Raw genomic sequence first — 23144 nt, 5'->3', positions numbered from 1 at the left:
AACAGGTAAAGCAAATAATGAATTGGTTTTACACATTGCTACATCAGATCAGAAGTCTTTAAACATTTCCGTACCCGCGGAATTCTGTAATCTGGACTCCAGGCAATCATGGTAATACAGGTGTTTGCTGTGTAGTTGGCCGAGAGGGGAAGAGCTGATAAAAAAAAAATTATAGATTTCTTTCCAATGTACGCTTTTTGTCTGTTATTCAGTTTGGGTGAGAGGCTGAGATCAAGTCAAATCAGGCGTTCATGTTTAGTTCTTGTAGGTGATGCACTCTTGCGTTGACCACCTTACCCACAAATAACAGTGCAGATGCAAGGCAGCCTAACAAAAACAACCTCCACCATCTCATAAGCATGAATGCCATCACGCTGTGGTTAAACTGCTGCACTTTTTCCAGTAAGTGCTGGCTTAGCATCATTATACACACATTAACCGCATGTTCCTACCACAGCGCCTGTGGACCTGCTGCACTTTCAAAAGCTCTCTGCTCATTTTTTGTACCACGGTTTTTGTAGATGAATTAATCTGATTAGACAAATGCACTGTGCAACTTACAGTATGTACAATTGCATAAGGCTAAAACAGTTATGAACCTTGTGCCTACAAGTCGTACATTTTAATTTGTTTAATTCAGTGCTGAAATTGAGCAGAATCTTGATTATTTATTATTTACAATTTATCAACATTGACTTTATAATCAAGGCATTATAATAAAAAAAGTTGAATTAAGTTGAGTACTTGTAAATGCTCTTTCAGTTAGGATTACATCATAATGAAGTAAAACAAATAGCTACTGTAAAGTCACTGAAAATACTTTCCTATGCTTTACTACAGATCAGGCATCCAGGTGTTTTGATATGAAGAAACTCAAGTGATCTCCCCTATTTTAATACAAGGGCTGAATATGGGGGAATAATCATGAAATCTTGCAAACATTAGCTGTTTGACTTAGTGCCAGATCTATTAATATTCTCACAAATACTTAAAATGGTAAGCTTTGAATGTGCTTTGAAAATCTGCCTGTGTGTAAATGGCTTCTTACTGTATTCAGATGCATGCACTGGATTGACTACTTGATTAGGGGATTTAGGAGATTTATTTAGTACATTATTTATTAAGTTTTAATGGATTCTCACTAACATAATATTAATGTAGGTCATGTGTGTCTTTCACTTTTAGTCCAGAAATATTTTATCTGAATAGTTTTAGAATTGTAATATACTTGTTTTATGTATGGTAACAGCTATTCATGGCTTTTGACTAGTCCAAATGTATGGGCAAGTAATATGAAAGCCAATACGTGTTTTGATTTTATTGCAGGTATACAATACAACAAAATGAAGGAAATGGTCTTTAAAGAAATATTTATTTGGAAGTACGCATACAAATATATATTTATTTATTTATTCAAAACATATACCCACAATCCATTTCAACAGTCAAAGTTGTAATACTGCAGTCTACATTTTTTTTTTATATAATTAAATACCTGCAGTATTTTTAACAAATGTCCTGATATCAAGTTCTTAATAACCAATGTTTCTTTCATAATTATATTAAAGGAAATTAGCAATGTCAAGTATTGAAAATGTGCTGTTTATTGAAACACATTACCTATGATCGTCTGAATGAATAACTCAGCATTTTATAATTAACATTACAATTACATACTAGTTATACCCAGGTGATTAAATAATTTGTATAATTTGTAAACCAGTTTAATGTAATCTTATATTGCCTAATCATTATTTGCTATGGTAATAAAAGTACATAGCACAAGAATAATTTGTTTCTAAAAAACTATCATTGGGAAATTGAAATAGAAGTTGCCATGGAAAATACACAGTATATGTTAAGTTATAGATAAGACAGTAATAAAATACAGCAGGACAAAATCATGCTATGTGCATCTTAAAACATAACAAAGTAATCAAGCATAACAAAAAAAAAACAACATAGGTGGAAAATAAAGAGGAAATAATGTGCATAGATACTGATATGTATTGAGACATTTTGAAAATAGTATTTGCTGAAAAGGGAGAATCAGATAAAGATCGGCGCCCAAGTTTGACCTGGCACAAGCGTCACAAAGAATGGCATGTAGAATAAGCACATCACTCAGCTCCAGCACGCTGTATCAGGGAGCTCTACGGTTGAGGGAGCGCTTGCTTCTCATGTTCTTTGTGCATATGAAGTAGGAGATGGCGCAGAAGTACACCGTGCTTTTAAAAATCATAAGGGTGTACACCCATGTTGCCAGATACAGACTGCGTGCGGCTCCAAAGTACTCTGTCAGAGCAGAAAAAATTGCCATTTCAAACACTTAAATAAACACATCATGACAGGATCACATTCTATTTTCTCATTTTCTAATGGGAATATTAATGGCAGTACATTTTTATGAATGTTTATTTAATAAATGTATATCTTCAGTTGTGAATTGTTATAAAAGTTATAAAAGTAGTTTCCAGTAGTTACCATCTAGTTGGTGTAACGTGGAGATAGCTGTGTCGTTGGGTGTTGAGCAGACTGTGACATTGGAGGTTTTTGCTTGAGGTTTTGTCACCGGCTCAGTTTGTCCTCCTGAGTTCACAGTATGTGAATTCATTTAACATACATTACAATAATACGAATGATATACAATTAAAATGCAATATACAGTATAATTCAATAGTACACAATTAAATAGTATACAATTAAATGTTAAATGTTGAATAAAACATAGAGACAAGCCAGGTGAAAAGCAGGTTTGTTTTTATGTCATTTTCTCGAACTCATCCTATTTAGAAACAGCAGGTTTGATAAAGATTTCAAACAGCAGAACTATAACATTAATTCCTATGCTGGCCAGAGTAGTGAACAGTAGAGTGGTACCTTTCTTTCCCTCTATCTCCAGAGGCTTGCTCTCTTTTCCTTCCCTGAGGGCTTCGTGTGTGTAGGAGCAGGCGTATCGGTTGCCACCGGCCTTCTGCTTGTCAATAATCATGATGCTGGTGTTTGTCTTGTCTGAGAAGCTGGTCTCCAGCACCTCGCGGTCATTCTTCACCACGTTTCCCACTTTCCAGCTTTGAACACTTTCCAGTGGAATCTGACCAAGTCTGGGAACATATTACTGGCATGGCAACAGAAAGGTGTTCTCTTTTTGAGATTTGGTGCTGGAGTAGACGCTCACCGTAGGTTGACGCACAGCATCATCTGAGGATGTAAGACAAACAGCAGCTCATTTTTGGGAAGCAAAGTGCAGTACACATACAAATAAATGATCTAAAACGAAAACAGTACATCAGGGACAGAATTGCTGGTTAATTGTATTCTTCCGTACCTGAAGTTCAGACAGTAAAGAGAACTGCAATATGAACACATAACAATACACAAATACAAGCACACACATATCAAAATTGTACACTTTAAAGATTTTAGCGCTAGTGTTTTCTCATCTGTTATCCCAGAATTTGTTATGGAAAGAATTTGGTTACACTGAACAACATGGCAGCATTGGTCCATATCAAACTTAGTAGAAAATTGCCTGACTTCTTACCATTGACAAATAACCTGGTACCTGTCCCAAAACGTTTAATCCAATCAGAAGCACACAGTCATTGAGTCCAAGACAAATAGTGCTCTGCATTAAAGTACTCCTTATTTTAATCATCCATCCATCATTCTAACTAGTCATGAATATATTCCAATTTCTTGGATTTGTTTTAAGACCTAATTTGTGGTACCGTATATCAGGGTACTACAAATGGTAGTCGGATTAATAGTTTATGGTCACTTAGTACTTTAACACTAATATTAAGGAAGTCAGTGTCACAGCATAAACAACCTAAAAAAACAGTTAAAATGAAAACATTTATCCTTCTACCACACTCACATGTATATGTATATTTGTCTGTATACTGTACATTTTTATATAATACTTTTTTTTCCATCACTGACCAGTTCTTAACATTTCCTTCATAACTCCAAAGTTTCTTCATCAAAAAACTGATTCACATTATGTGAAGAATTGTTTTTACATGTGCACATTTAGACTATACCTGGTTACCTGTTAAAATAACTGAAATGGCATGTTTGAGATCTTACCAGTGACAAACAGTCTGGTTCCTGGCCCAAAACGTTTAATATACCCAGAGGTACACAGTCATTAAATGAAATACAAATACCGCTGTCCATTGGGTTAACTATCTTGTGTCTCTTGAATATTTATCCATGATCAAATTTTCAAATAAAACAAATAAAAAGCTCCTGTCACATTTGTCCTGGTATCATTTGGTCAATGTGATTTCTATATGTTTCCTCACCTGACACATAAAGTCTTGTGCCTGATCCAAAGACTTTTACGTTCCCCACAGTGAACGCACTCAACCACAATAACTCAGTCATCTTTATAGCATATTCAGTATTTGATTGTTTTCCCAAATTAAATATCGTTGTTGTTGCCAAAACCTGAAATGTTGTTTTGTGGCTATTCGCCATTTGTTCAACCAATAGTGTGTTTTAATATGATACAAATGAGAGGCTAGCTGCTACAAACTCAAGACAAACAATCTGTGTGATACTAAGTAAAGTGCACTTTTGGCCATTACCATCATTATTCCCCCCATTTAAAAACATATAGCCACAGCCAATTTTAACAATGCCTAACTAAACGTTGTCCAGACTACTTTATCTATTAACACAACTTTTATGTTTCATACCTGTAACATAGAGCCGGGTGCCTGATCCAAACACTTTTATCGCTCCCACACTGAATAACTTAAGCACAATAACTGGAGAGGCGTGTTTGCATCATTACTATTGCACTGAGTAAAACATTTCTCCTCTTGTCGTATGTTACGAAGTGGCTTTCACAATTATTTACGTTGGCGATTTCTCTCTATATTATGGAACAACCAGCTCTGGAGTATCTTGGCTCTTTAAACCTGGGCTTGGTTTTTTATTCACTGAATAAATCCTCAAATTGAAGTCCATGTCTTTCTCTGCTGAAACGTCACTTCTCTGTGGATGGCTGAAAGTCCTCTATCAGTTGAAAGTTGAAAGTCCTCTATCAGTTGAAAGTCGTTTATCGTCTATGTACAGTACCCTTGTGAAAGGCTCTCCATCTTTCTTTTGGTACCAATGAATATAATTGCCGGAGTTACTTATCTCATTCGAGGTGTTTTGCACTGTTTCTATGTAAGTAATTTTGCTGCACTGGACAATGATAATTGCTCATTAACCCGATTCAAATGGATTCTACTGTGTATTACAGCAGTAGCTTTGGGAGATCTGTACCAAGACTGTGGGTCCCATGCAAAGGCAAAAGTGCGTTCATCAGCTGCAGAGAGGCATGTTCCTCAGCATACTGTGAGGGTGAAACTATAGACAACATCAGGGAAGTGCCATAATGCAAAGCAGTTTCCGTTCCAAACCTTTACTTATATTGCATCTGCAGATTTTACGAAGGTTTTCCTTTCAGAGTGTGTCTCCGCACTTCAGACCGCACGATAGCAGTTTACCTGGTTGTCAGCATCTATTTGCAATGGTTACAGTTGATTTCTGTCAACTATTAGACACGCCAAATTGTATCGAAAACACTTCGTTTTTGCTGTTCCCGTTCCCACCTTTTCCCATATATCAGTGGAGCTATGGAATTCCAAAGTACGATCATTCTTATCCACCTCACAGTCTATATGAGCCAGTTCTCTTTCTTCTTGCCACAGCCACTGGTTTCTGCTTGATGACTTGCTCGCATGTGAATCCTGATTAAAAAAAGGAAAATAAGTAACATGATTAGTGAAAAGGAGTTGTGAGAATGAATAAGATCTGAATACTGATAATGTTTACCGAACAAGAAGACTTGCAAACTGTTTTGGCGTCGTTCTCGGATGCACAGTCAACAGAGTAGACTAAAATCTCCAACTCAACTGAGTCATACCAAAGAAGAAGAAGTTCACGTGCCATTTAGCTGTACCTCTAATGAAACAGCCAAGCTCACCCGGGTGTGGTTTGTCAAACGTCCAGTGACATTTTAGAAAACCCTATACTCATTATAGATTTAGGCTGGCATTGTTTCTCGACAATATTTCTTTATGCATGTGTAGATAAACTGCTGGCCTATTCCAGGTAAACATTTTGCGTGATTCTGACGGCATTTGTGTTCTCTGTCCATGGTACTGAATCATGTTTTGCAACGTCTGCGTTTCATTCTCTTGTGCTGTTCCCTCCACTTCAACTTTGACTGTTTTAGGATCAGTATTTTAATACTGAAAAAACATTCAACATCCAGGCTTAAAAGGTATATTCACCTGACACTTACAAACTGTCATGGAACCATTCAACCATATACAAAATATACATTTTCAAAACAATGCAACGTTTGCTGATTTTGTATACATTTTCCCTTACACAAACCCACCGCATCGGAAGCAATTTCAGCCAAAATGGATCAAAATATGGCCCATACTCATATGCCACTAACAGTGGCCATATTGTCCGTGTCACATTTCAAAATATTTTTTATTTGGTTGTTGTTTTTGACCATCACCATCAAATGTAATGAAAAACGCCACAGGCACTCCATGTATGACAACAACAACAAAATAAATTAGTAACTTTGGCACCTATAACGAAATAATTCAATTCAATTCAATTTTATTTATATAGTGCCAAAACAATAAAATGGTCTCAAAGTGCTTTACATAGCCCAGAGCCTGAAACCCCCTTAGGGCAAGCACAATGAGGACATGGGCAAGCAAAAATGTATACAACTAACTTAATCTTTTCAGCACATTTAGGAATATCCAGTATGTGAAATGTGTGAAATTTGAAATGTTTTGGAAAAAAACAAAGGTGGGGCCAACCTTATATTCACTGAATATAGTTATTGAATAAATTGAGAATCGAGACAATCGTGCTTACATTGAATTCTCTTTATGATAATTTGAATCACTCAATCATCAGAGTGCTGAGGCATTGCATTAAAGGTACAGTCTGTGATCATTTAATACACTTTTTTGGCAAATTCATCAAATGGCTCCTAATGGTCCTCTTACTCTCCGTTCTCTGTGCACTCAAAAGAACTGGTGTTCATGCACAGTCCCGTCTCTGTCAATAGGAAACAAACAAAGTGGTTTGAACCCAGCCATTGTATATTCCAGTCAGCCAACATAACAATAGAAAGGAGGGGTGGCTGTTGAACTCATCAAGCTCATCAATTTAGACAACATCGTGAACTGTGCCTTTAATTCCCAAGGTGTTTTGAGGTAAAACAAAACGTTGGTTTTCTAATCCCCCCAGTGCAGCGCACCTTATGTCACCACATTATGCTACAGTGGCAGATTTTGTCTGAGCTTCCTTTGAAACTCAGCACTGTGTCTGTGTCATCACTCCACACCGCACAGCAGTAGTTGGCTCTGTCAGCGGCGCTTGAAGCGGAGATGGTTAGAGTTGACTTTTGCCCCTTTTTGTCCGCAGTGATTTTTGGACCTGCCGCGCTGTCCTCTTTCTGAGCACTGTTGCTGTCAGCGGGGAAATGAAGGAGTCGTGTGGGAGCTTCACCATCTTTCCATTTATACCAGTGCAAGGCGGTAGAGCTTAGAGAGAAAGAGCCATCAGAGGCATCAACCACACAGTCTATCCGTGCAGTTCTTCCAGTTCTAGCCAAAGTCCAGATCTTTGGATGCGTCACTTGTCCTGATGTGAAGCCTGATCAAAATGGAGCACAAAAATGACTACTGTTATTGAGACGAACATGCAAGAATGACAAGGAGCGCAATATTATGTTTTAATGTGAAAAGGTACCAAAAAAGACCAGAACCCAGATGACCCAGAGCTCTGACATCTTTTTCAAATGAACTCTCCTGTGAGTTGGAGGTGGTGGTAGTTGGGGGAACGATCTGTGCTTCTGTTGAACACAAAAATGAGGGGAGGTATGATTGTTCCGCCCACCCCAGCTGTATACATCACAAGAGAATGACATACACTGCCTGAATCATGCAATGGTCAAAAAGATTTTGACAGGTAGAAGAACTGAATACATTTTGGAGAAGGTTTTCCTTAAACCTGTTCAGCAAATCCTACCGTGAAATAAAAGAGTGCAGAGGTATCAGAAGTATTCACTGGATATTATTTAGTGGAAACTTTAGTGGACTGTTTAACTGTTACTTTTTTATGCTGCTTGCCTGTTGTAATTCCATTGATGCAGTTCTGACCTGCTCTCATAATGATGTGCTGGACAACAAACACCATTCTGCAATGATGCAGCTACAGGCCCAGGCTGAGGAAGTCCTCCCGTATTTCAGGCTGACGTTCTCTCTTCTCACAACCACAGGTCTGTGCAATTGATCTGAAGCACTCAAACTATTGAACTTGCCACTTGTTGACTCCTTGCTATTGTCATACTACGCTGCTTCACCTAATGTAACATACTTAAACTGTAAACTGTAACTAGAAACATGTGTGCCATTCCCTGCCATTCTGTGCCAGTGCTGGTAAACAGTGTCGATTGTAAACCAGCAGTGTGAGAATTTCTTCTTTTCCTTTAATTCTACTTCTGTTGTGTCAGCCTTATGCAGAGGGGACCTTGCTTTAAGAGGTGGCTTTTGCTCAAGGTGTCAGCGGGACATCCACACACCCCCCATGTAAAGACTGTTGTTGTCAACACACGCTTATTCAGGCTTCAGACTCCAGTCTCTGGAAAGCTCATTGGGACAATGCTCACTTTTGATTGCACTATTTACAAAACTGTTTTGAAAATTGAATGAATCCTGATGACTTGCTTTGAGTTGCTGTTAAGTTCTTTTCAAGGTGGTTGCCCACATCCTGACGATGAAATATGATAAAAAATTTGGTTCACACCGAATTAAGCCATTCTTGTTTGCAGGTTGAATAAGCAGTAAAACGAAGTTCTAGCTTGAAGCGTCTTCTTGTCTCTCATTAAGCTCTGGCGCCCTCTATATGATAACAAGACGATTTCCTTGCCAAACACCAGGGTTTTTGCAAAATATCTTCTCTGTAACTCTGACTGTGGGAGGTCCAGCAGGCACAGTAGTACCGCTGAATGATTGGATGAAATATGAGGGATTTTTAAAGTGAAAGTGTTTCCATTTTTCTCTGACTGGAACTCATGGTCGGGATCATTTGCTTTTTTCCGGTCCCAGATTCTCTTAATGCCAGCTCCCGCCCTTTTCTGGTACCACTGGATGTAACCCCAGCACCCTGTTTTGTACGTGCAGTCAATTGAAGCTTGTTTTCCAAAAGATTCAACCACATAGATCCTCGGATGGAGCAGCACAATCCCTTGCACTAAACGAAAGAGAGAAACGAATGATTAGGGATTAGTGTGTGTTAAAAATGTCTATCTGTTTCAGTTCAGAAAAATGTCTACATGCATCATTTCTCATACCTGTTTGTAAGAGAACAGTGACAAGTGCAAGTTGTGGACCCATGGCTTTGCTTTCATGTCCTTGTCTGGAACACAAAGACGAAGACATGAAAGTGAAGAAATATGTGGCGCCTTATTTGTGCGGAGGAGTTATGGTTTCATATTAACACATCCTGCCCACCTGCTTTGGCACGATTTGTTAACTGTAAGCCTTGTATTCAAACTGTCTTTCGCAGCAAGAACAGTGTTGTAGTGCTGAATGAGAGGACAATTTATTTAGTATTAAGTGGATGGATGTAGTACAATCCCTATCATAGTGCATGGGAATGGAGGTCCTTCTCTCCGTCACCAGCACACATAGCACACACTATTACTAGGTATTGGTGGATATGGGGGAATTTGTTCATATTTTGGTGGTTTGAGAAAACATTTGCAACATCAAACTTCTTTATTTTGATGTGAGTAGACATGGTTAGACCTATGTCAATTCATTAATTACATAAAAAAAAACTGTTTTTTTTCAGTATTTCTTGCTTCATCATGTTATTTCCATCCATCATTTTAGCTCCTTGTTTCCATCCTTATACTAATATGTAAGATTCCCTAATATCCTTATATTATCTTGTACCAGTGAATGTGTTGTCTGGTACCAGTGAATGTAGTACACATGTGTAGTCTGGTACCAGTGTACCTAAATTTCCTTCGGGATTAATAAAGTATCCATCTATCTATCTATCTATCTATCTATCTATCTATCTATCTATCTAGTGTACATGTGTAGTCTGGTACCAGTGAATGTACTACAAATGTGTAGTCTGGTACCAGTGAATGTAGTATACATGTGTAGTCTGGTACCAGTGAATGTAGTGTACATGTGTAGTCTGGTACCAGTGAATGTAGTACACATGTGTAGTCTGGTACCAGTGAATGTAGTGTACATGTGTAGTCTGGTACCAGTGAATGTAGTGTACATGTGTAGTCTGTGGCACCAGTGAATGTAGTGTACATGTGTAGTCTGGTACCAGTGAATGTAGTGTACATGTGTAGTCTGGTACCAGTGAATGTAGTGTACATGTGTATTCTGGTACCAGTGAATGTAGTACACATGTGTAGTCTGGTACCAGTGAATGTAGTGTACATGTGTAGTCTGGTACCAGTGAATGTAGTGTACATGTGTATTCTGGTACCAGTGAATGTAGTACACATGTGTAGTCTGGTACCAGTGAATGTAGTGTACATGTGTAGTCTGGTACCAGTGAATGTAGTGTACATGTGTAGCCTGTGGCACCAGTGATGCAGTGTACATGTGTATTCTGGTACCAGTGAATGTAGTGTACATGTGTAGTCTGTGGCACCAGTGATGCAGTCATACTGGTTGCCTGCTGGAGTTTCACAGCCCCTACCACTGAAAAGAAAGAAATCTAAAGTCTGGTGTGAAATTCTGGTTCAACACAGTTATTCTCTGAAATACAGTTTAAACAGTGCATTCAAATAGTCAGCAACTGTACAGTTTGGAATATACATTAGCTCACCTCTGTAGATAGGTCGAAATAAAGAAGCATGGAGTGGACCAATCCGGAGACTATAGCTCTTTCAGACGCATGGAATGGACCCATCCAGAGACTATAGCTCTTCAGATGCATGGAGTGGACCCATCCAGAGACTATAGCTCTTCAGATGTGTGGAAACTGTAACTCTTTGGGCAGGGTTGTTTTGGAGGAGGAGTTACAGTTTTAATATTAAAATTTCGTGTCAACTTATCAGGGTTTTTGCACAGGATGTTCACCGTTATTTTCACTGTGGGAGGGCCAGCAGGCACAGTAGTACACTGCTGCATGGAAGGACTTTACATTAGGGATTTTTAAATTATATTCATTTCCTTTTTTTTCTGTTTCGAAATTCTTATGATCCTTATAATCAGGATCATTTGTCCTGGTTCCATCACTTATTTCTATGTACAGGATTATTTTGAAGCTCTCTCCCTCCTTTTTCTGGTACCAGTGGATGTAGCTCCAGCACCCTGTTCCATATGTGCAGTGAATTGAGGCCGGTGTCCCCAGTGGTACAGTTACACTGATCTCCTGATCCAGTTCCACGGCTCCCACCACTGAAAAGAAAGAAATCTAAGGTCAGTGTTTAGAAATACCTGTGCATTTCAACTTAAAGATGTTTTAATCTGTATTACTTTTAGAATCGGTGAACAACGAATTACAAAACTAAATTAAACCTCCTCATTTTATGTCACATAGACTCCATACTGACATATTGATCACACACTTTACTCAATACTTGGCTCTAACATAAGCTGTATTTCTTAAAAGCGTATGTGAATGGGGAGATATTTTCCAAACAACAGATTACATTCCATTTGTCAGATTCCATCTCACCTGTGATAAGAATGAAAAATATGCATAAAAGGGGGGGACCCATGATTCTCCTCAGTGTTCCAAATGCATAGACTTAAGAACACCAGATATGTTAAAGCCGTTGGTGATATATTAGCTCTACAGGTATGATATAGAGCAGGAGGAGGAGTTCAAATGTGCTGTCAGCCTATCAGGGTGGTGCAAGAGGACATTCTTAGTCAGTCTTCCTGTGCTAGGAGCAACAATAACACATTACAAAATTACAAGAATTCATCTGAGGGAATCATGAGGTAAATGTCTTTCCATTTGTCTTTGCTCGGTTCTCTTAATGAAGCAGACAGTAATGTCAGTAATGTCTATAATCCTTACTATTAATACACGGACACTTGTTGATATTCTATTAGGATGTTCACAGTAGTTCATACTGCCAGGTTCATCCCAGCATGAGAATGGACACATTATGTGGTTAGAATTGTTTTAATATTGAGCTGAAATTCCTGTAACTCATTTTGGTATTCAGTCAAACTACATGAGGTGACCATGTAGGCACCAGCAGGCACTGATTTGGGGTCTGAAGTGGGCTGGATGCTGAGCCACAAGGCCCTGTGTTATTAAAGCTTTGCTTGTGTAAGGACAGGTGCAAAGGTAATATGCCATCCCGCAAAAACATCGAACATGATCCACTAAAGGGGTTCTGTTGTGTATTGTGCCTCTCAAATCAGGACAATCTTGTCCTTTTTTATACCACGCAGGCAAACTCGATTAAACATTTTTTTTAGATCATGTCATGTTTTCTCGTTTTCTCATATAAATGTTAAGTCCATTTGGGCATAAATGCTTTTTGGTGTTTGCTGCCTGAGATATTTAAAGCTGGACTGACATGGGTAGAACTAATTTAGTTTCATTTAGACACATTTCCGAAACGAACAAGTCTTATTTTTTTGTGGAAAGTATTGCGATGCCCCTGAATACACAGAGAGAAGAGAGTGTGGATCATATTTGTCTATGATGCAGAATACTGTAATGAATTCTCAACATCGGGGTCACTGAAGTGGATGGTATGTAAATATATTCCTCACCATTCTGGACATGAAACGTGGCAATATTCTGTTCTTTTCAGGTTATATATAATATGTGAATCTTTTAGTTTTCTCTCAGGTGGAAATGTGGCTTTATATCAGCACATCCTGCTGCTATAGTTTTTGTGCAGGCGGTTTACACTAATTCTTACTGTGTGAATCCCAGCAGGCACAGTAGTACACTGCTCTATGGAAGGACTTTACATTAGGGATTTTTAAATTAAATTCATTTCCTTTTTTTTCTGTTTCGAAATTCTTATGATCCTTATAATCAGGATCATTTGTCCTGGTTCCATCACTTATTTTTATGTACAGGATTCTTTTGAAGCTCTCTTCCTCCTTTTTCTGGTACCAGTGGATGTAGTCCCGGCACCCTGTTCCATATGTGCAGTGTATTGAGGCCGGTGTCCCCAGTGCTACAGTTACACTGATCTTCTGATCCAGTTCCACGGCTCCCGCCACTGAAAAGAAACAAATCTAAGGTCAGTGTTTAAAATACCTGTGCATTTCAACTTAAAGATGTTTTAATCTGTATTGCTTTTAGAATCAGTGATCAATGAATTTCACAACTAAACTTAAACTCCACATCTTAGGTCACATAGACTCCATACTGACATATTGACCACACACTTTACTCAATACTTGGCTCTAACATAAGCTGTATTTCTTAAAAGCGTATGCGCATGGGGAGATATTTTCCAAACAACAGATTACATTCCATTTGTCAGATTCCATCTCACCTGTGATAAGAATGAAAAATATGCATAAAAGGGGGGGACCCATGATTCTCCTCAGTGTTCCAAATGCATAGACTTAAGAACACCAGATATGTTAAAGCCGTTGGTGATATATTAGCTCTACAGGTATGATATAGAGCAGGAGGAGGAGTTCAAATGTGCTGTCAGCCTATCAGGGTGGTGCAAGAGGACATTCTTAGTCAGTCTTCCTGTGCTAGGAGCAACAATAACACATTACAAAATGACAAGAATTCATCTGAGGGAATCATGAGGTAAATGTCTTTCCATTTGTCTTTGCTCGGTTCTCTTAATGAAGCAGACAGTAATGTCAGTAATGTCTATAATCCTTACCATTCATACACGGACACTTGTTGATATTCTATTAGGATGTTCACAGTAGTTCATACTGCCAGGATCATCCCAGCATGAGAATGGACACATTATGTGGTTAGAAGTGTTTTAATGTTGAGCTGAAATTCCTGTAACTCATTTTGGTATTCAGTCAAACTACATGAGGTGACCATGTAGGCACCAGCAGGCACTGATTTGGGGTCTGAAGTGGGCTGGATGCTGAGCCACAAGGCCCTGTGTTATTAAAGCTTTGCTTGTGTAAGGACAGGTGCAAAGGTAATATGCCATCCTTCAAAAACATCCAACATGAGCCACTAAAGAGTTCTGTTGTGTATTGTGCCTCTCAAATCAGAACAATCATATCCTTTTTTATACCATGCAGGCAAACTAGATTAAACATTTTTTTAGATGATGTCATGTTTTCTCATATAAATGTTACGTCCATTTGGGCATACATTCTTCATGGTGTTTGCTGCCTGAGATATTTAAAGCTGGACTGACATGGATAGAACTCATTGAGTTTCATTTAGACACATTTCAGAAACGAACAGGTCTTATTTTTTTTGGAAAGTATTGTGATGCTCCTGAATACACAGAGAGAAGAGAGAGTGTGGATCATATTTGTCTATGATGCAGAATACTGTAATGGATTCTCAACATCAGGGTCACTGAAGTGGATGGTATATAAATATATTCTTCACCATTCTGGACACAAAACATGGCAATATTCTGTTCTTTTCAGGTTACATATAATATGTGAATCTTTTTGTTTTCTGTGGGCTTTATATCAGCACATCCTGCTGCTGTAGTTTTGTGCAGGCGGTTTACAGTAATACTTACTGTGTGAGGCTGAATCCCAGCAAGGCACAATAGTACACTGCTCTATGGAAGGACTTTACATTAGGGATTTTTAAATTAAATTCTTTTCCTTTTTTTTCTATTTCGAAATTCTTATGATCCTTATAATCAGGATCATTTGTCCTGGTTCCATCACTTATTAGTATGTACAGGATTCTTTTGAAGCTCTCTTCCTCTTTTTCTGGTACCAGTGGATGTAGTTGTAACACCCTGTTCCATATGTGCAGTGTATTGAGGCCCGTGTCCCCAGTGGTACAGTTACACTGATCTCCTGATCCAGTTCCACGGCTCCCACCACTGAAAAGAAAGAAATCTAAGGTCAGTGTTTAAAAATACCTGTGCGTTTCAACTTAAAGATGTATTAATCTGTATTGCTTTTAGAATCAGTGATCAATGAATTTCACAAATAAACTTAAACTCTTGCAGTTCCACATCTTAGGTCACATAGACTCCATACTGACATATTGATCACACACTTTACTCAATACTTGGCTCTAACATGAGCTGTATTTCTTAAAAGCGTATGCGAATGGGGAGATATTTTCCAAACAACAGATTACATTCCATTTGTCAGATTCCATCTCACCTGTGATAAGAATGAAAAATATGCATAAAAGGGGGGGACCCATGATTCTCCTCAGTGTTCCAAATGCATAGACTTAAGAACACCAGATATGTTAAAGCCGTTGGTGATATATTAGCTCTACAGGTATGATATAGAGCAGGAGGAGGAGTTCAAATGTGCTGTCAGCCTATCAGGGTGGTGCAAGAGGACATTCTTAGTCAGTCTTCCTGTGCTAGGAGCAACACTAATACATTGGAAAATGACAAGATTTCATCTGAGGGATTCATGCGGTAAATGTCTTTCCATTTGTCTTTGCTCGGTTCTCTTAATGAAGCAGACAGTAATGTCAGTAAGGTCTGTATTCCTTACCATTTAATACACGGACACTTGTTGATATTCTTAGGATGTTCACAGTAGTTCATACTGCCATGATCATCCCAGCATGAGAATGGACACATTATGTTATTAGAAGTGAGCTGAAATTCCTGTTACTCATTTTGGTATTCAGTCAAACTACATGAGGTGACCATGTAGGCACCAGCAGGCACTGATTTGGGGTCTGAAGTGGGCTGGATGCTGAGCCACAAGGCCCTGTGTTATTAAAGCTTTGTTCTGTTGTGTATTGTGCCAACAATCTTATTCTGTTTTATACCATGCAGGCAAACTAGATTAGAATTTTTTTTAGATGATTTAAAGTTTCTCATATAAACGTTTAGTCCATTTGGGCATAAATGCTTTATAGTGTTTGCTGCCTCAGATATTTAAAGCTGGACTGATATGGGTAGAAATCTGATTTAATTTAGACACATTTCACAAATGAACACGTCTTATATCTTTTTTTAAAAAGACTGTGATGCTCCTTCATACACAAGAGAAGAGAGCTATGTAATTCCAAAGTACGATCATTCTTATCCACCTCACAGTCTATATGAGCCAGTTCTCTTTCTTCTTGCCACAGCCACTGGTTTCTGCTTGATGACTTGCTCGCATGTGAATCCTGATTGAAAAAAGGAAAAGAAGTAACATGATTAATGAAATGAGTGTCAGAATGATAAGATCTGAATACTGAATAATGTTTACCGAGAACAAGAAGACTGCAAACTGTTTTGGTGTCGTTCTCGGATGCACAGTCAACAGAGTAGACTAAAATCTCCAACTTAACTGAGGCATACCAAAGAAGAAGAAGTTTTCACGTGTCATTTAGCTGTTACCTCTAATGAAACAGCCAAGCTCACCCGGGTGTGGTTTGACAAACGTACAGTGACATTTTAGAAAACCCCAATACTCATTATAGAATTCGGCTGGCATTGTTTCTCGACAATATTTCTTTTATGCATGTGTAAGATAAACTGCTGGCCTATTCCAGGTAAACATTTGCGTGATTCTGACCGGCATTTGTGTTCTCTGTCCATGGTACTTGAATCATGTTCATCATCTGCCCGAAAAAGATTTTCAAATATTTTTATGTAATAAAAAAATGCATACAACTAACCTAATCTTTTCAGCACATTTAGGGATATCCAGTATGTGAAATGTGTGAAATTTGAAATGTTTTGGAAACAAACAAAGGTGGTGCCAACCTTATATTCACTGAATATAGTTATTGAATTAATTGAGAATCGAGACAATCATGCTTACATTTAATTCTCTTTATAATAATTTGAACCACTCAATCATCAGAGTGCTAAAGCATTAGATTAAAGGTCCAGTCTGTGATTGTATATTATTGTATATTCCAGTCAGTCAACATAAATATGGAATGGAGGGGTGGCTGTTGAACTCATCAAGCTCATCACTTTAGACAACATCATGGACTGTGCCTTTAATTCCCAAGGTGTTTTGAGGTAAAACAAATTGTTGGTTTTCTAAGCCCCCCAGTGCACACCCTATGTCACCACATTATGCTACAGTGGCAGATTTTGTCTGAGCTTCCTTTGAAACTCAGCACTGTGTCTGTGTCATCACTCCTCCACACCGCACAGCAGTAGTTGGCTCTGTCAGCGGCGCTTGAAGCGGAGATGGTTAGAGTTGACTTTTGTCCCTTTTTGTCCGCAGTGATTTTTGTGCCTGCCATGCCTTCCTCTTTCTGAGCACTGTTGCTGCCAGCGGGGAAATGAAGGAGTCGTGTGGGAGCTTCACCATCTTTCCATTTATACCAGTGCAAGGCGGTAGAGCTTAGAGAGAAAGAGCCATCAGAGGCATCAACCACACAGTCTATCCGTGCAGTTCTTCCAGTTCTAGCCAAAGTCCAGATCTTTGGATGCGTCACTTGTCCTGATGTGAAGCCTGATAAAAATGGAGCACAAAAATGACTACTGTTATTGAGATGAACATGCAAGAATGACAAGGAGCGCAATATTATGTTTAATGTGAAAAGGTACCAAAAAAGACCAGAACCAAGATGACCCAGAGCTCGGACATCTTTTTCAAATGAACTCTCCTGTGTGCTGGAGGTGGTGGTAGTTGGGGGAACGATCTGTGCTTCTGTTGAACACAAAAATGAGGGGAGGTATGATTGTTCCGCCCACCCCAGCTGTATACATCACAAGAGAGTGACATACACTGCCTGAATCATGCAATGATTAGGTAGAAGAACTGAATACATTATGGAGAAGGTTTTCCTTAAACCTGTTTCCTTAAACCTGTTCAGCAAATCCTACCGTGAAAGAAAAGAGTGCAGAGGTATCAGAAGTATTCACTGGATATTATTTAGTGGAAACTTTAGTGGACTGTTTAACTGTTACTTTTTTATGCTGCTTGCCTGTTGTAATTCCATTGATGCAGTTCTGACCTGCTCTCATAATGATGTGCTGGACAACAAACACCATTCTGCAATGATGCAGCTACAGGCCCAGGCTGAGGAAGTCCTCCCGTATTTCAGGCTGACGTTCTCTCTTCTCACAACCACAGGTCTGTGCAATTGATCTGAAGCACTCAAACTATTGAACTTGCCACTTGTTGACTTCTTGCTATTGTCATACTACGCTGCTTCACCTAATGTAACATACTTAAACTGTAAACTGTAGCTAGAAACATGTGGCATTATGTGCCATTCCCTGCCATTCTGTGCCAGTGCTGGTAAACATTGTTGATTGTAAACCAGCAGTGTGAGAATTTCTTCTTTTCCTTTAATTCTACTTCTGTTGTGTCAGCCTTATGCAGAGGGGACCTTGCTTTAAGAGGTGGCTTTTTCTCAAGGTGTCAGCCAGACACCCACACACCCCCCATGTAAAGACTGTTGTTGTCAACACACGCCTATTCAGGCTTCAGACTCCAGTCTCTGGAAAGCTCATTGGGACAATGCTCACTTTTGATTGCAATATTTACAAAACTGAATGAATCCGGATGACTTGCTTTGAGTTGCTGTTAAGTTCTTTTCAAGGTGGTTGCCCACATCCTTATGATGAAATATGATACAAATTTGGTTCACACCGAATGAAGCCATTCTTGTTTGCAGGTTGAATAAGCAGTAAAACGAAGTTCTAGCTTGAAGCGTCTTCTTGTCTCTCATTAAGCTCTGGCGCCCTCTATATGATAACAAGACGATTTCCTCGCCAGACACCAGGGTTTTTGCAAAAGATTTTCTCTGTAACTTTGACTGTGGGAGGTCCAGCAGGCACAGTAGTACACCGCTGAATGATTGGATGAAATATGAGGGATTTTTAAAGTGAAAGTGTTTCCATTTTTCTCTGACTGGAACTCATGGTCGGGATCATTTGCTTTTTTCCGGTCCCAGATTCTCTTAATGCCAGCTCCCGCCCTTTTCTGGTACCACTGGATGTAACCCCAGCACCCTGTTTTGTACGTGCAGTCAATTGAAGCTTTTTTTCCAAAAGATTCAACCACATAGATCCTCGGATGGAGCAGCACAATCCCTTGCACTAAACGAAAGAGAGAAACGAATGATTAGAGATTAGTGTGTGTTAAAAATGTCTATCTGTTTCAGTTCAGAAAAATGTCTACATGCATCATTTCTCATACCTGTTTGTAAGAGAACAGTGACAAGTGCAAGTTGTGGACCCATGGCTTTGCTTTCATGTCCTTGTCTGGAACACAAAGACGAAGACATGAAAGTGAAGAAATATGTGGCGCCTTATTTGTGCGGAGGAGTTATGGTTTTATATTAACACATCCTGCCCACCTGCTTTGGCACGATTTGTAAACTGTAAGCCTTGTATTCAAACTGTCTTTCGCAGCAAGAACAGTGCTGTAGTGCTGAATGAGAGGACAATTTATTTAGTATTAAGTGGATGGATGTAGTACAATCCCTATCATAGTGCATGGGAATGGAGGTCCTTCTCCCCGTCACCAGCACACATAGCACACACTATTACTAGGTATTGGTGGATATGGGGGAATTTGTTCACATTTTAGTGGTTTGAAAAAACATTTGTGATGGAGATCATTTCCAAACACTGTTAATGACTTAAGAATATAATAATCAAGTGCCTTGTATTATTAATTACCTTATATAAATCATGTACTTATGTAAGCAGGAACATGGCTTTTCTGTGTTTCTGTGTGCGTGTGTGTAACTAAGATTATTAGGTGCCACTTAGTCTGCATATGTACAAGAGCATGTTTAGACCAGAAGTGATAAGAAGGGACGAACTGTGCTTCTTCCGACCTTGCAAAACTTCCATCCTTGCCTCGGACGTGAGAAATCCACCACGTGGTTTTCCCTGCTGAACGCTCAACTTCTGTCTATATAAACCTTGTGCGATGTGTTTATCATTGCTTCACTTTCAGCCTTGTGCTGTGAGTGAGCCCGATTGCAATTGTTGTTTGTCTAATAAATATACTTATATGCAGCTCCGGAGTCCTGAGGTAACTAGGGTGAATTTTCACCTAACAATTTGCAACATAAAACGTCTTTATTTTTATGTTAATGGACATGGTTAGACCTATGTGAATTCATGAATTAGATTTTTAAAAACCTGTTTTTTCAGTATTTCTTGCTCCATCATGTTATTTCCATCCATCATTTTAGCTCCTTCGTTTTTTTATTCCATCATTGTTTCCATCCTTATATTAATTGAATGTAGTATAAATGTGTAGTCTGGTACCAGTGAATGTAGTATACATGTGTAGTCTGGTACCAGTGAATGTAGTACACATGTGTAGTCTGGTACCAGTGAATGTAGTACACATGTGTAGTCTGGTACCAGTGAATGTAGTACACATGTGTAGTCTGGTACCAGTGAATGTAGTATACATGTGTAGTCTGGTACCAGTGAATGTAGTACACATGTGTAGTCTGCTGTAGCCCCCACCACTGAAAAGAAAGAAATATCAGAAATCCGAAAGTCGGTGTGTTGATTTTTCTATTTTCTTTACATCTTTCCAACAATGAAATCCACTCCTGGACTGAAACCCAGAGTGCCCAGAGTCCTCAGTGTTGCGGTCACAGTGATGTTTCAGTCACCCCTGAAAAGACAGAAATCTTATCAAGGTCAATTTATCAAAGGTCAGCTTCACTTCGTTTAACTTCAGAAAAGCCTTTGCACTGTGTTTGCCTTTAACCTTCCGCCAGTGAAATGCAACACTTGACTGACTCATTTAGTTTGTCATTGTTCAGTGAGTGGCATACTGAAATACTGGTTCAACACAGTTATTCTCTGAAATACGGTATAAATAGTGCATTCAAATAGTCAGCAACTGTACAGTTTGGAATATACATTAGCTCAACTCTGTAGATAGGACACAATAAAGACGCACGGAGTGGACCCATCCGGAGACTATAGCTTTTCAGACGCATGGAGTGGAGGAGGAGTTACAGTTTTAATATTAAAATTTCCTGTCAACTTATCAGGGTTTTTGCACAGGATGTTCACCGTTATTTTCACTGTGGGAGGGCCAGCAGGCACAGTAGTACACTGCTGCATGGAAGGACTTTACTTTAGGGATTTTTAAATTAAATTCTTTTCCTTTTTTTTCTGTTTCGAAATTCTTATGATCCTTATAATCAGGATCATTTGTCCTGGTTCCATCACTTATATCTATGTACAGGATTCTTTTGAAGCTCTCTCCCTCCTTTTTCTGGTACCAGTGGATGTAGTCGAAACACCCTGTTCCATCTGTGCAGTGAATTGAGGCCGGTGTCCCCAGTGGTACAGTTACACTGATCTCCTGATCCAGTTCCACGGCTTCCACCACTGAAAAGAAGGAAATCTAAGGTCAGTGTTTAAAAATACCTGTGCATTTCAACTTAAAGATGTTTTAATCTGTATTACTTTTAGAATCAGTGATCAATGAATTGCACAACTAAACTTAAACTCTTGCAGTTCCACATCTTAGGTCACATAGACTCCATACTGACATATTGACCACACACTTTACTCAATACTTGGCTCTAACATCAGCTGTGTTTCTTAAAAGCATATGCGCATGGGGAGATATTTTCCAAACAACGGATTACATTCCATTTGTCAGATTCCATCTCACCTGTGATAAGAATGAAAAATATGCATAAAAGGGGGGGACCCATGATTCTCCTCAGTGTTCCAAATGCATAGACTTAAGAACACCAGATATGTTAAAGCCGTTGGTGATAAATTAGCTCTACAGGTATGATATAGAGCAGGAGGAGGAGTTCAAATGTGCTGTCAGCCTATCAGGGTGGTGCAAGAGGACATTCTTAGTCAGTCTTCCTGTGCTAGGAGCAACAATAATACATTGCAAGATGATTTCATCTGAGGGATTGATGAGGTAAATGTCTTTCCATTTTTCTTTGCTCGGTTCTCTTAATGAAGCAGACAGTAATGTCAGTAATGTCTATATTTCTTACTATTAATACACGGACACTTGTTTGTATTCTATTAGGATGTTCACAGTAGTTCATACTGCCAGGATCATCCCAGCATGAGAATGGACACATTATGTGGTTAGAATTGTTTTAATGTTGAGCTGAAATTCCTGTAACTCATTTTGGTATTCAGTTAAACTACATGAGGTGACCATGTAGGCACCAGCAGGCACTGATTTGGGGTCTGAAGTGGGCTAGATGCTGAGCCACAAGGCCCTGTGTTATTAAAGCTTTGCTTGTGTAAGGACAGGTGCAAAGGTAATATGCCATCCTGCAAAAACATCCAACATGATCCACTAAAGGGGTTCTGTTGTGTATTGTGCCTCTCAAATCAGAACAATCGTATCTTTTTTTTATACCATGCAGGCAAACTAGATTCGATTTTTTTTAGATGATTTAAAGTTTTCTCATATAAATGTTAAGTCCATTTGGGCATAAATGATTTATGGTGTTTGCTGCCTGAGATATTTAAAGCTGGACTGACATGGGTAGAGCTCATTGAGTTTCATTTAGACAACATTTCAGAAACGAACAAGTCTTATTTTTTTTGTGGTGAGAAGTATTGCGATGCCCCTGAATACACAGAGAGAAGAGAGAGTGTGGATCATGTTTGTCTATGATTGCAGAATACTGCCAATGGATTCTCAACATAACTGAAGTTGGATGGTATATAAATATATTCCTCACCATTCTGGACACAAAACGTGGCAATATTCTGGTTCTTTGGAAGTCGCATATAATATGTGAATCTTTTGGGTTTCCCCTCTGGTGGAAATGTGGCTTTTATATCAGCACATCCTGCTGCTGTAGTTTTGTGCAGGCGGTTTACACTAATACTTACTGTGTGAATCCCAGCAGGCACAGTAGTACACTGCTCTATGGGAAGGACTTTACATTAGGGATTTTTAAATAAAGTTCATTTCCTTTTTTTTCTGTTTCGAAATTCTTATGATCCTTATAATCAGGATCATTTGTCCTGGTTCCATCACTTATTTTTATGTACAGGATTC

At 38.9% G+C, this 23144-nt stretch overlaps 1 protein-coding gene across 1 annotated transcript; it reads right to left on the bottom strand.

Moving 5' to 3' along the window:
- Positions 1 to 1430: 1430 nt before the first annotated feature.
- Positions 1431 to 22643, bottom strand: LOC105907512. Its single transcript, XM_031562789.2, has 8 exons — positions 22619 to 22643; positions 21332 to 21484; positions 17238 to 17483; positions 11160 to 11480; positions 4707 to 4739; positions 2881 to 3063; positions 2485 to 2589; positions 1431 to 2295 (listed from the first exon to the last, which is right to left on the bottom strand). Exons 1-8 carry the CDS (start codon positions 22641 to 22643, stop codon positions 2144 to 2146), a joined length of 1218 nt encoding a protein of 405 aa, XP_031418649.1. The 3' UTR covers positions 1431 to 2143.
- Between the last annotated feature and the right edge of the window lie 501 nt (positions 22644 to 23144).

The sequence above is a fragment of the Clupea harengus genome, chromosome 25 (genome assembly GCF_900700415.2).
Source record: "Clupea harengus chromosome 25, Ch_v2.0.2, whole genome shotgun sequence".
Lineage (NCBI taxonomy): Eukaryota > Metazoa > Chordata > Actinopteri > Clupeiformes > Clupeidae > Clupea > Clupea harengus.
This window is presented reverse-complemented; position numbering and strand designations above follow the sequence as displayed.

What these genes read in the sequence shown, in the direction of transcription:
- LOC105907512 (XM_031562789.2), bottom strand. Translation starts at nt 22,643, where the DNA reads ATGAAACTCAATGAGCTCTACCCAT. An exon ending in ACTCAATGAGCTCTACCCAT is followed by an intron (nt 21,485 to 22,618) that starts GTCAGTCCAGCT and finishes CCTTCTTTTCAG; the next exon opens with TGGTGGAAGCCGTGGAACTG. An exon ending in CTCCCACAGTGAAAATAACG is followed by an intron (nt 4,740 to 11,159) that starts GTGAACATCCTG and finishes GAGCGATAAAAG; the next exon opens with TGTTTGGATCAGGCACCCGG.